Source organism: Sinocyclocheilus grahami, unplaced genomic scaffold (genome assembly GCF_001515645.1).
Source record: "Sinocyclocheilus grahami isolate Dianchi unplaced genomic scaffold, SAMN03320097.WGS_v1.1 scaffold184.1, whole genome shotgun sequence".
In the NCBI taxonomy this organism is placed as follows: Eukaryota; Metazoa; Chordata; class Actinopteri; order Cypriniformes; family Cyprinidae; genus Sinocyclocheilus; species Sinocyclocheilus grahami.
The window spans coordinates 1,254,000-1,266,765 of NW_015505363.1; the positions used below are offsets into that span (position 1 = coordinate 1,254,000).

The 12,766-nt window shown below is 35.5% G+C and overlaps 2 protein-coding genes across 2 annotated transcripts in view; one reads left to right on the forward strand and one right to left on the reverse strand.

Moving 5' to 3' along the window:
- enosf1 (enolase superfamily member 1) overlaps positions 1-7,373 on the forward strand; it is an 8,177-nt gene extending 804 nt beyond the window's left edge. Inside the window, exons 3-15 of the mRNA XM_016284552.1 lie at positions 944-1,059; positions 1,145-1,231; positions 1,347-1,373; positions 1,710-1,782; positions 1,869-1,907; positions 2,330-2,412; positions 2,491-2,613; positions 2,753-2,887; positions 2,960-3,001; positions 3,344-3,473; positions 3,579-3,678; positions 5,447-5,528; positions 6,118-7,373. Of these exons, the coding sequence (XP_016140038.1) occupies positions 944-1,059; positions 1,145-1,231; positions 1,347-1,373; positions 1,710-1,782; positions 1,869-1,907; positions 2,330-2,412; positions 2,491-2,613; positions 2,753-2,887; positions 2,960-3,001; positions 3,344-3,473; positions 3,579-3,678; positions 5,447-5,528; positions 6,118-6,219 (1,139 nt within the window). The 3' untranslated portion in view covers positions 6,220-7,373. The remainder of the gene's footprint in view (positions 1-943; positions 1,060-1,144; positions 1,232-1,346; positions 1,374-1,709; positions 1,783-1,868; positions 1,908-2,329; positions 2,413-2,490; positions 2,614-2,752; positions 2,888-2,959; positions 3,002-3,343; positions 3,474-3,578; positions 3,679-5,446; positions 5,529-6,117) is intronic.
- Positions 7,374-10,710: 3,337 nt separating this feature from the next.
- The window catches only part of LOC107594484 (A disintegrin and metalloproteinase with thrombospondin motifs 7), a 51,816-nt gene continuing 49,760 nt past the window's right edge, over positions 10,711-12,766 (reverse strand). Inside the window, exon 16 of the mRNA XM_016284551.1 lies at positions 10,711-12,635. Within this exon, the coding sequence (XP_016140037.1) occupies positions 12,487-12,635 (149 nt within the window). The 3' untranslated portion in view covers positions 10,711-12,486. The remainder of the gene's footprint in view (positions 12,636-12,766) is intronic.

The following is a 12,766-nucleotide window of genomic DNA, read 5'->3' on the forward strand; positions in this document are numbered from 1 at the left end:
GGTCTCATGAAAATGCGTATGAGTAGTACGCCAAATAAAAACGAAAACTCGTGGTATTGATACGCAAAAATGGACTTTGGCGTGTAAATGATACGCATGTGTTTGACGTGCATATATTACGCAGTTTTCGCGTGCATATGATACGCGTCTACCCCACAACCCTAAACCTAGCCATCGCGTAGCATACACACGCCAAAGTCCATTTTTGCGTATCAATACCACGAGTTTTCGTTTTTATTTGGCGTACTATCTATGTATGTATGTGTTTTTTGTATGTAAGCTTCTATAAGAACAATAAATAGTTTTGTTGGTAAATAGTGTGGTAAGTTTGTCCAATTCAGCAATTTTACCTCAAAATCAACACAAAAATGGTTCACTGACCACAGAATGAAAGTCTAACTTTGATGACCACAGTCCCATGGCCATAGTACCTTTAAGAATATTGTACAAGAATATTATTTTACTATGTTGATTAAAAGTTAGATTTCTGTAAATATTTTTAACGAAAGGCTCATATTTGACTATTGTGTCGATATTAGTGGAAGCTGCTGTACTACATCTGAATTACATAAACAATCACCCGCTTTGCTAAATATCAGTATCAGCCATTAAAAAAAAAACCATATTGGTCAATTATTATCAAAACTCTACTTGTATTGGAATATATATTCCCAGATAAAGCAGTTACATAACCAGACCGAACCACTTGGTTGAGTGATGCATTGGTGTTGCACAAGAATCTACAGAAATGATCAATTCCTGGAAAAACACAGGAGTGTTTTATCTAATTTGTGAAGATAAAAGAGCCATTGTGTTAGCAGAAATATTTAGTTTAAATAGTATTCCCATTAGGATCCATCAGTTCCAAATTATGAAAGAAATTCTAATATAATTTTTGGGAGTTTATACTAAGCTAGATCATTGTGTGTCTGTTTGTCTCTAGTGGTATGTGCAGTTAAAGCCTTATCTACTTTGGTGGTTGGGAAGACTTTGAAGGAGATAATCGGTGACTTCAGAGGCTTCTACAGACTCCTGAGCAGCGATGGTCAGATGAGATGGGTTAGTATCACAACAATGAACACAGCTACTTCAGTCCTTTCAAGTCGTCATGTACAGTTATTTGAATGGATGAACTTACTGATAGGTTGGACCAGAAAAAGGAGTAATTCAGCTGGCGACAGCAGCCATTCTGAATGCTGTCTGGGATTTATGGGCGCGGGTGGAGGGCAAGGTGAGAAACAAACCCTTAAAGACACATATTTCTGCATGTTGTCAATTTGGACAAATGTTGTAAGAATGGATGAATGTAGAATATCATTAAAGGTCTGAATGAATATGTTTTGCAGCCCTTGTGGAAGCTACTTGTAGACATGGTGAGTATTCACTTTTAAAAATGTCTCTTAGGTGCTTACATGATCGCAATTAAGATGCAAAACAAAGCAATATTGCTTAAAGTAGGCATGAAATGGAATTTGCAACTAACTGTTTCCATGGCATGTGATAATTCTGAGTGAAGTGGCTTATTGAACAGAATGAGCAAAAATTATTTATCCATTGGTTCTTGGTTGTTGATATTAGTTATTAATTTTGATGAAAGCTTATGAGGTTTTATATATATATATATATATATATATATATATATATATATATATATATATATATAGAGCATTATGCTTACTTTTGTGTGTATTTATGATTCCTCTGCCTAGGATCCTGCAAAGTTGATCAGCTGTATTGATTTTAGATATATCACCGATGCACTGACTGAGCAGGAAGCTTTAGGTGAGGTCATTAAAGATTGTTTGGCATTATCATTTAATGTGCTATTGTATTCATATAATTAACTTTTTCACTTCCCTTTCTTTTAGATATATTGGTAAAAGCAAAAAAAGGTCAGAAAAGTAGAGGTAAGATGAGTTCATAAAGACCATAAGCAGTTTTATTCCATATTTTTTTAATTTTTTATTAATCAAAAAATCCTGAAAAACAAAAAAAAACAAGCAGCATGACTGATTACGACTTTGATAATAGACAAATACTCTCTAACAACATGACATAGTGAAAAGTGAGAGTGTGGGAAAAAAATTTGATTTCATACTGCTATGTTTGCTATCCTTGTGATGGACACTAATGGCTTTAATTAAAAAAAAAAATTGGTATGCACACATCCAAAACCAGAAATAGGCTCAGGTGCAGGACAACAAAACAACAATAATCGAACAAAGACAGATGACCATGCACTGAAATTACCCACACGTTCTTTTGTAAATAAACTTTTTGTAATGTGCAGACATCTATCATTTTCACTAATAACTTTAAACCACTACAGAGGAGCAGATGTTAAAGGAAGGCTATCCTGCCTACACCACTTCCTGTGCCTGGCTGGGATACACTGACCAACAACTAACCCAGGTATGTCTGTTTATGTGGTTTCTGTTGTAATCATACTCAGACAAGGATCATACGCTTGACATGGTTTGCTTTGTGTAGCTCTGCTCTGAAGCTCTTGCTCAAGGCTGGACTAAATTTAAAGTGAAGGTTGGGGCTGATTTGCAGGATGACATCCGTAGATGCAGCCTTATCCGGAAGTTGATTGGACCAAACAACACCCTGGTGATTCGAAGTCAAACATGCATACATTGCAAAACACATCGTTTTTAATATTTCAACCTGATCATGTTTTACTTCAGTTAGAATTAAGAATAGAAGGCTACATTTGGCTGGATAGTTTACAAGACCTCTTATCTATCAGATGATTGATGCCAACCAACGATGGGATGTTAATGAAGCGATTACTTGGGTAACCAAGCTGGCAGAATTTCATCCACTATGGATTGAGGAACCCACATGTCCTGATGATGTTTTAGGTCATGCTTCCATCTCTAAGGTAAACAGGTTCATTTATATTCATTATTAAACCATGTTATTCAGGTTTTGAGGGTTCTTGTTTTGTTTTTAGGCACTTGCACCGTTGGGTATTGGCGTCGCCACTGGAGAGCAGGTGAGATTCTATATAAAACATGTTATAAGACGTGCAAATGCTCAACACTGCATCATAAGAGAACCTAGTGCTTCATGTCTCACTATTTTTACTGTTTAACTGTTAATAAACTCTGATCTGTTATCTGTCAGTATTGTTTTAAAGGAATAGTTTACCCAAAAATGAACAGTCACCCTCATGTCATTCCAAACTTGTATGATTTTATTCTTCTCCTGAACCCAAAAGACAATACTCTTAAGAAAGTTGAGGTCCAAACCAACGTTCATTGTATGGAAAACTGTCTCTTTTTGTTAATTGTGAGATGTACATGCTGTATCAATATCTTTGTGTGCTTGTTTGCAGTGTCATAACAGAGTGATGTTTAAGCAGTTTCTCCAGGCCTCAGCTTTACAGTTTGTTCAGATTGACAGTTGTAGGGTGGGCAGTGTGAATGAAAACCTTGCCATCATACTCATGGCTGCCAAGTTTAATGGTAAATCAATTGTTAATATTATCAGCAAATCTCTGATTTGAATGATTATCTACCTGTCTAGATTTCTGTGCAAGTCAAAATCATATGTCTTGTTTTTCTTTGCAGTTCCCGTGTGTCCTCATGCCGGGGGTGTGGGACTGTGTGAGCTTGTTCAGCACCTTATTTTATTTGACTACGTTTCAGTGTCTGCTAGTTTAAATAATAGGTACAGTATGTGTTTTGAACAAATATTTCTGTTTTTGATGCGTGCTAAAAGAAATCGTTCACCTGAAACTGATGTTGTCATTTACACACCCTCATCATATGTGACATGTACTATTACTATTGACATGTATTATTTTCTTTTATTGTGCGACACAGAGATATTTTGCTGATTTTCTGTCTTTAAAACAAAACAAAAAAATGGGTACTAGGGATGTTGAGCTTCAAAAGGCACCATAAAATTATAGTAAAATGAGTCTACAAAAGCACATGACTTGTGTTCTATATTCCAAGTCTGGGTAATAGGCAGAGACAAACCGACATACTTTCAAAATTGACTAGTTTGTGGGCTGCGACTAAACTAGCTGACTAAATCAGCCTTAAGAATGCCTTTTAAAATTTGTCTTTGAGTTCAGCTCATCCCAATCAGATTTATGAATATGTAAAATTTTATGAACTAGTGAGCATCACTCATCAACTAGACTGTTACTGGACTACTTGCCAAGTCCCTTTACTACACAAAGGGCAAGTCAGTTAACTAGGCAGTCATATTCATAACAATCCCCTCAGCAATATTTACCAGTGGCAACTAGTCTTCAACTATGAATGTAGAACATAAAAAAGACAGATGTCTATGTTGATTGCAATCGTGTATAAAAAAAAAAAAAAGGAAAATAACTACTACTGTTGAGTGGACAATTTGTGAATCATCAATTAATTGACCAGGGAAGCCAGAAGTGAAGATTTTCAAGTACATTTTTGGAATACTTTCAGTTTTGGGTGAACAATTCCTTTAAAGGGTTAGTTCACCCAAAAATGAAAATTAGGCTGCGTTTTACTCACCCCCGATGCATCCTAGGTGTATATGACTTTCTTATTTTTTCTTTTTTTTTTTTAGACTAATCCAGTCGGAGTTAGATAAAAAATTGTCTTTGATCTTTCAAGGTGTTTAATGCCACTCAGCGGGTGTTGCATTGCTTCAGTCCAAAATAACTTAAATAAAAATTGCCCATCCATAAAAAAAAATGGATGGGCAAAACCAAGTGGTCTCACACGGCTCCGGGGGGTGAACAAAGGCCTTCTGTAGCGAATCAATGTGTTTTTGTAAGAAAAATATCCATATTCAAAATGTAATAATCACTTGAATCTAGCTTGTGCTCACTGTTGTAAACAGAAGCAGTTCCGGGCGGATGACGTATAAAGTCGGCTTTGCGCATGCGCCGCTCAGAAGTGACGCACGCGGAAACGCAGCGGAGAGTTCAAAACAAAACGGTCAAGAATTAGAAGTACAAAATGAGGATTTGTAAAGAAGCATGTCAGAGGATTTCGATATAAGCCAAGAGGAGACTGGTTTTCCTCTGCTAAAGTAAGGAAACTTTGCTTCCTTTGCTCCTGTTAACAAACGTTGGCTTTCATGAGACTCACCAGCACGTGCGCAATGCTGACCTCATACGTCATGCTCCCGGAACTGCTTCCGTGTACAACTGTTGGCGCAAGCTACATTAAAGTGATTATTCCGTTTTGAATATGGATATTTTTATTTAACTTCTTTTGGACTGATGCATGCAACACCCGCTGAGTGGCATTAAACAGCTTGAAAGATCAAAGACAATTTTTAATATAACTCCGACTGGATTCGTCTGAAAGAAGAAAGTCATCTACACCTCGGATGCCTCGGGGGTGAGTAAAACGCAGCCTAATTTTCATTTTTGGGTGAACTAACCCTTTAAATGTTAATTTCATTGAGCTTTTGCTTGCTGTGTGTTTTAAAGGATGTGTGAGTATGTAGATCACCTTCATGAACATTTCAAAAGCCCCACCATCATCAGAAATGCCCACTACATACCACCAAAGGTAAGTTAAAAAATAAATATAATAAACACACAAAGCAAGGGATGTACAGTATTCTGCTGCTGCACTATGATCAGGGACTTTTTGTCAATAAAATGTTGTAGCAACCCAATATAATAAGAACGAATGGACAGTCTGTTGAATCACTGAACAATAATGCACACCTGAGGTGGCAAAGTATTATTTTTCATTAATTTAATGGTCTGGAGACAATTGTTCCACAGTTATTGTTCCAGAGTTAATTACAGCTTTTCACAATTGCTAAGACATTTCTTGAAACCTTCACCCATTTTCTAATAACATTAAACAAATCCAAATCGTCAAACTAAATTCACAAAACCCCTGACCTTTCTGGCAAAATCAAACAATTTCACCTGTACTCAAAATTTAACTGTGCTTTTAGATCATGCACACAGCTAGTCAATATATAAACACTACAGATCAGCCATTACACACTACATACATTGTATAGTATTGAATGTCTACGTATTCAGCACTTGCATACTGTAAAATTGTATTATGTATTAAATTCAAAGGAGAGGATATCACCATTTTGTGGCATTAGCATAAATGAGTGTTTTTATATCTTCAGGACCCTGGATACTCTTGTGAAATGCTGGAAGAGTCGGTGCAAAAGCATCAGTATCCTCAGGGTGAGGTTTGGAGAGCCATAGAGCAGCAGGGGAAACAATAAATATGAGCACATACTGTATGTGCTACTGACTGCGATGTAAATAACATTACTACTTCCATAACTAAACTTGAAGTCCTGTCAGATTGTCTTGATTGAGTTGATTGGCAGTGCAAAGGAATGAGAAGGGTAAATGGACAATGAAATGTTTTCTTTGCAGATGAATATGGAAAATATTACTCCTTTATAAGTTTGACCATTTTTAATGTTCCTAAAAGATAAATGCTTATGTTGCAGTCTGAAATGATGAAATGTACTCTGCAGCCAAAGAGGGGAATGGAACAAGTGTATGCTAAAACTACTGCTGTCTAGTTTGGGGAAATTACTAACAATGGGGAATTTTATTTGCTTATTACAGTTTTTTTTAATTGCTTACACACTAAAAGTTGTACTTGAGGCATACAACTCAGTAAAGCCATTTACTCGTATTCCTAATCTAATTTCTAATTCCTTCATACAATACAGATTGTTTCAAAGCAGTGGTAACAAATAAAAATTCTGCTTTTAAGCAGCTCTAATAAGCAAATAGTGTCAACTCAAGTCAGTTCAGGTTTTAATTAGTTCAGCTCAGTAACTGTAAAGTTCATCAATTGTATACACACTGTCTATTTTTGCATATACATGTAAGTCTGAGTGCTATGACAAACTCCTGTGCATTCCACGACACACTGAACAAGCAAGACTCTAGGTAGTATTTGCCATATCCGTATATAGTTTGGTGTATATGGCAAATCATTTGACGTTTGTGTGTAGAGTTACTATGCAAAAATAATTTTTTTTTAATAAGAATTAAAATAGTTTTCAAAGAAGTGTTTGCTTTTGCAAGAGATGCGTGATGTTTTGCATGCTGTGTGAATGTTTTGTGTGTAGAGTTTAGAGAAAACAAGCCATAGTTGCAGAAAGTGTTTAAGCAATTGTAAAAACTGTAATATGGGGGTAGAGTGGTGCAACATGTAGCTTTTCTATTTTTGTGTTTCTTAACATAACTATTTTTGTTTTCTTTTTCTAAAGTGATTCCTGTTAATAAACATTAATAAGAGAAAGTTGTGTCTGTTAATGCTGTTGTGCTCTGCTTTGCACCACCTGCTAATTTTAGGCAGATGATATAGTAAAGCAGGAATTTCTTTTTTCCACACAAGAAATGGACATGACAAGAGTCGTTTGTTCAATTATATTGGCAGTAAATCTATTAATGTTGGAGAAATGCCAATCCAGTGTGATAACTGATTTCAAACTTTATAGTTTCTTAGATATACACTGTAAAAATTATTGTTTGAAGTTGTAAATAAAACAAAGATAATTGGAGTATGGTTTAGAAAATACTATTTTAATCTTCCCACTTCAAAATTCATGTTCAGTTTTGTTATAATTTGTGAAATTTATTAATTTATCAATTTCCTTACATTATGACAATAGGGTGTACTGAATGGTTAGTGGACTAATTTTTTGCATTGAAATGCCATGTTTAGCCATTTCTTGATATTATCAATCACTCATACCAATAACCCTCACTCACCAATTCTTTAGGGTCTTAATGAAAAGTCTGTAACATAGTTTGGTTAAAATTTCTCAGTGGTAGTGTAAAAAACACCTTTTTTACCCTGTCAAAAACAGCTCTTTTCAGATCAAGCCGTTTTTGTAGCATTTTCTTTAAATGTTAATGAGCTCTGCTGACCCCGCCCCTCTCTTCCGAGCTGCTCTCAGAGAGACTGTTTACTTTAGCCGCATTCATCGTGAAACTTGCTAATTATCACATTATTAGGAAAAGCGATTTGCAAAGATTCATTACAAAACATTATACTCACTTCTTCTGTAGCTGAGGCTGGATCACGAATGATTCATGCGAACATAGACGCATTTAGGTAGATCGGGGGCGCATTCCCTTCAGAAACAAATGTAATCCACTGTGTCTTCAGCGACTCAGATGTCAGGAGTAAATGACGACTGCTATGTTCATTATTACATCCAACAACAGAACACCTCAATCTTTTAGGAATCATTCTTGTCTACATCTGCTCTGGCAGTGAAACAATGGCGGACTGATGACAGCTCACTCAGGGCGGAGCTAAGGTAAGACACCAGTCCAGTCTGTGATGAAATGCTGCTGTCAATCAAACTATTGTGGGAGGGGCCTCTCTGTGTGACGTCACACAGACAGGCATCTTGAGATCGCTCGATTTGAGAAAGGGGAAAACATTTAACCAGATAAAAAAAAAAAAACACTGGGTGGTTGTGTACACACTGCCGACACACATTTCAGTTCAAACTACTTGTAAAAGTGCATGTAGCATCCTATGACCCCTTTAATGTTGTACACTAATGTTGCCTGTGTTGCCCTTTAAAATAAACACTCGTAACTTGTATTTATATATATATATATAAAAATACAAGTTATGAGTGTATATTTTAAAGGCTTATATATAAGTATATATATATATATATTATATTTATATACTATATGGTTTATTTTTTTACCTTATATGGTTTATTTTTACATACTTTTTCATACAATTAAAGGTACTAACATTTTCAGCAGGCGATTCATTCTCATAAGGATACACAGCATGGACTATTTTTAACCATGAGGAGGCACTGTTTCTATTTCTGAGAAAGTCATCTGCAGTTCAATGTTTCTTTTGAAGAATAAGGGCATAGGATGCAAGGAAATGCATGAACTCTTGGCAAGCATTTTAATGATAAAGAATCAAAGCTTTGTGTTCTCACAGACCTCCTCATTTTATAAGCTACTTTGGGGACAAGAGAATGGAATTACATGCATAATTATTAGTTACTGTCATCCATCAGATCCAATAGACTCAAGAGGTTTTAATGGGCTGGTTGGACTGAAGCACTGATCAAATGAAATAACGGGAACATATGAAAGCAAACAAGTAAATACAGCATTGATATTTACCTCTGTGTGTCCAGGCTGGAGTCAACATATAGGTTCTATTTCAATTATTCAGAAGCAGTTAATAACTAAAAGGCCAGATGAGGTCTCCTATGATAACATGTACCCTGAAACACTCCATTCCTTTTTTCCTAAATTGGATTTTTAAGCAACTCACAATGCCCAGGGACAGATTAAATGAAAATGCACTCTTTTATATTCAAACTATATACTTATACTTAAATCATAGCCTACTCAGTGCTCAAATAACGGATTTCATTTGATATTTGATCAAAGTTCACATTAGTGTAACAGCCACACAGTCCAAATGCTAAGCAACATGACCTTTAAATGAATGAGTCCAAAATTAGATGAAATGTTGTAGTTTGCAACAGCACATTACAGACACGTACATTTCTAGCCTGACTCATAAAATGAGATTATTTTAGACTAATAAATATTTTTTGACTAATAATTGTATTTTTTTTTTTGGCTTTCTAGCCTTGAGACAAAAGACATTATTCTACATCTTCAATTGCAAATTGGAATGCCATTTTTATTGTTTTATTATTATTATTATTAAAAAGTTACCCACATCATTTCATTTACAAGAACTATTTAATAAAGAATTACAAAAAATAAAGGTGTTACAGAAGTGCAATATGTATAATATTTAATATGACAATGACATGGTCCTCAAAATTAAACAACATATAAAAAAAGAATCCTATATGTAAACCAGAAAATGTCTAGGTAACACTTTACAATAAGGTTCAATTTGATAACATTAGTTAACATGAACTAACAATGAAAAATACTTCTAAAGCATTTATTAACCTTAGTTAATGTTAATTTCAACATTTACTAATACATTATTAAAATCAAAAGTTGTATCTGTTAATATTATTTAATGGACCTGAACTAACATGAACAAACAATGAACTTTAACAAAGATTAATAAATTATGTTACAAGTGTATTGCTCATTGTTGGTTAATGCATTTACTAGTGTTAACTAAAAGGATCTTATTATAAAGTATTAGTTATGTCTACATACTGGACAGTCCTAAAACATCAGCTAAGCACAGAATTACAAGCCTAAACAAACACTTAAGGGGAAAAAAACATTATTACACATGAATTGCATGTCTCAGTGCAATGTGACAAACAAAATATGCTGCATTTGCTGTTCTGATGTTGATCAGTTTTTCGTAATGCAGCACAAAACAACAAAAACAAATATTGTACACTGCAGCTACTTCACATGGTCCCTGGATGAACGAGTGATGGAAGTGAAGTAAGTGTCATGCAGAGACGGAATATTAGATGAAAATGTGCTAAGGTTTTTTCCAGATAATCAATTTTTTTCACATAAAACCAAGAAATGATACCTGAAATGTTCTGAAATTGTCCTAAAGCAAATCAAAACTTATAATTTAGTTAGAAAATGCAGCACAGCTTATACAACAAAGGCTACAACTCAAGGTGTGGTCACATGTACAGCTATTTGGCTATTTTTCATGGGAGATATGCAATCATTTAAATAGGAATCTGCACAATCTGGAGTTTGGCAAGAGAAAGCTTGGTTTGAAAGTGACTTGTTTACTGTCATTCAGCAATTTTTTTTTTGTTTTTGCGGGTGAAATCCAGCCATTTCAATAGAATTCCACGTGATCAGGATTTTTTTTTTTGGTAACTTGTTCAGGTCAATCACGCAAATTCAGTGTTGACCAACATAAAGCTGCTTGGTTTGAAAGTGACTTCTGTGTGAACTGAGCTTCATACATCGCTACACTATTGGCAATAGACCTTTTTTGCCCACAAAACTTTGGCAAAATATCGCAGATGTGACCGCACCTTAAGACTAAATGCACAGTTAGTGGTCATGTATTATAAAAGGTCAAAAACAACTAAACATTTACTTAGTGTAATATTTCATATACCTGACAAACATCTTGACAGTTTTTCTTTAAACTGCTGTCTCTATTTAACAGTTGTATCTCATATACTGAAAGCATACAATACTATAAAGATAATGACTGCATTCAAAATAAATCCTTTATATGTTGTGAAAGCAGACATTAAGCTATTCTATGTTGTATACATTTTGAAAAGTGGGACACTGAACTGTTATTCTGTGTATGTTTATTAATCCAAAGAGTAATACAGACATATAAAATGAAGGCATAAATAGTGTGTATAGAATTCAAGTACCAGCCAACACTAGACTGAGTGAGGAGCTTAGCGCTCGCTACCTTTAGCACCAGTTTATGTTGCAGCACCAGGTACTTCATTACTGGTTTTACATCTGATCTGCCATCAGCTTCAATAAATAGAAGCATCTGCAACCTTGCAATTATGTGGAATTGTGCTCTAGCGTTGTGGTTATCTGTGGTTCTAATGAAGAAAAAATGGACGACTTGAACTGCAGTCCTAAATTCCTAAAGTTAAAAGATATGATTTTTCCATCAACAGCTAATCAGAAAAGAAAATTCAATTACTATAGTAGTTACTGCAGTTCTGATGTATATTTATAGGCCAACCTGGAAATTGGCATCACCCTGGTTCCCTTCACTAAAAAAGCAACAGGATTTTTTCCATTGGCTTTTGGATTATTGAAGAAAATAAGCTCTGTGACCAATACAAGTTTGATTCTTAAACATTTTGTTCGTAATGCTACTCTTCACATGATGAATTTCGAAGCTTACAATCGTCCACAGTTGCATGACTTCAAGGTCACCACCATTAAGCTTCTGACAACTCTTAAAAAAACCTTTTTCCCTGAAAGTTTGCTGAAAGTTGTTACACAACAATGCTGTAAAAGTGAATTACTGAGTACATGAGTTTTCATATTCGAGTGATGATATTTAATTTCACTTACAACCTCTGTAGTCCCATTTTAGCCTCCTGTTAGCAACCAACTTTTTCAAGACAAGAAAAGTAAAATGACAAGGGGGTTTTACTGATGTATGTTATGCCACAGAATTAAAACATCATGAGCTTGTGTTATGCACAAAACTTATTTTAACCAAAAACCCATTCAATAAACCCAATGACTTTGGGACGGTGAACCGGAAGAGCTACAATGCTAACTATACATGCTAAAATTACATCATCCCTGCATTACTCTATAGTGAGATGGCAAGATGGTCCACTCTGCTTTACTACCACTTATCTGAGATAGATAACATACTCACTGTATGTGTTAAAGGATGTAAGGACAAAGTAGCTCCCTGATGAACTGTAGGTCAATGGCAACAGCTTGACCAGACCAGACCAAAGTCTGTCCAACAATGGATTGATCCATATCTGCTTTGAGTATTTGTGTCATAATCTTGTGTTCCCTGGCTTACAACAGTCATTCTGCTATCCCCCTGTATCTCAGCGACTTGCAGTGCGATCGCCGCCCCGTGATGGCAGCCCGCAGGTCTTGCAGCACTTTACGCGGACTGAAGGCACTTGACATCGGCCGAGCCATTGGAGAGTTCGACAGAACCGTAATGTCAAATGGTCCCATAAACACAACTGACCTGAAAGACACAGAGAACAAACATGAGACACTGCAGTTAGGACTGTTCTAGAGAGGCGAGACTGCTTCACCACCTGTGCGAGATACATGCACTAGTGCACTCACACATTTGTCCACAAGCCAGGCAGCACA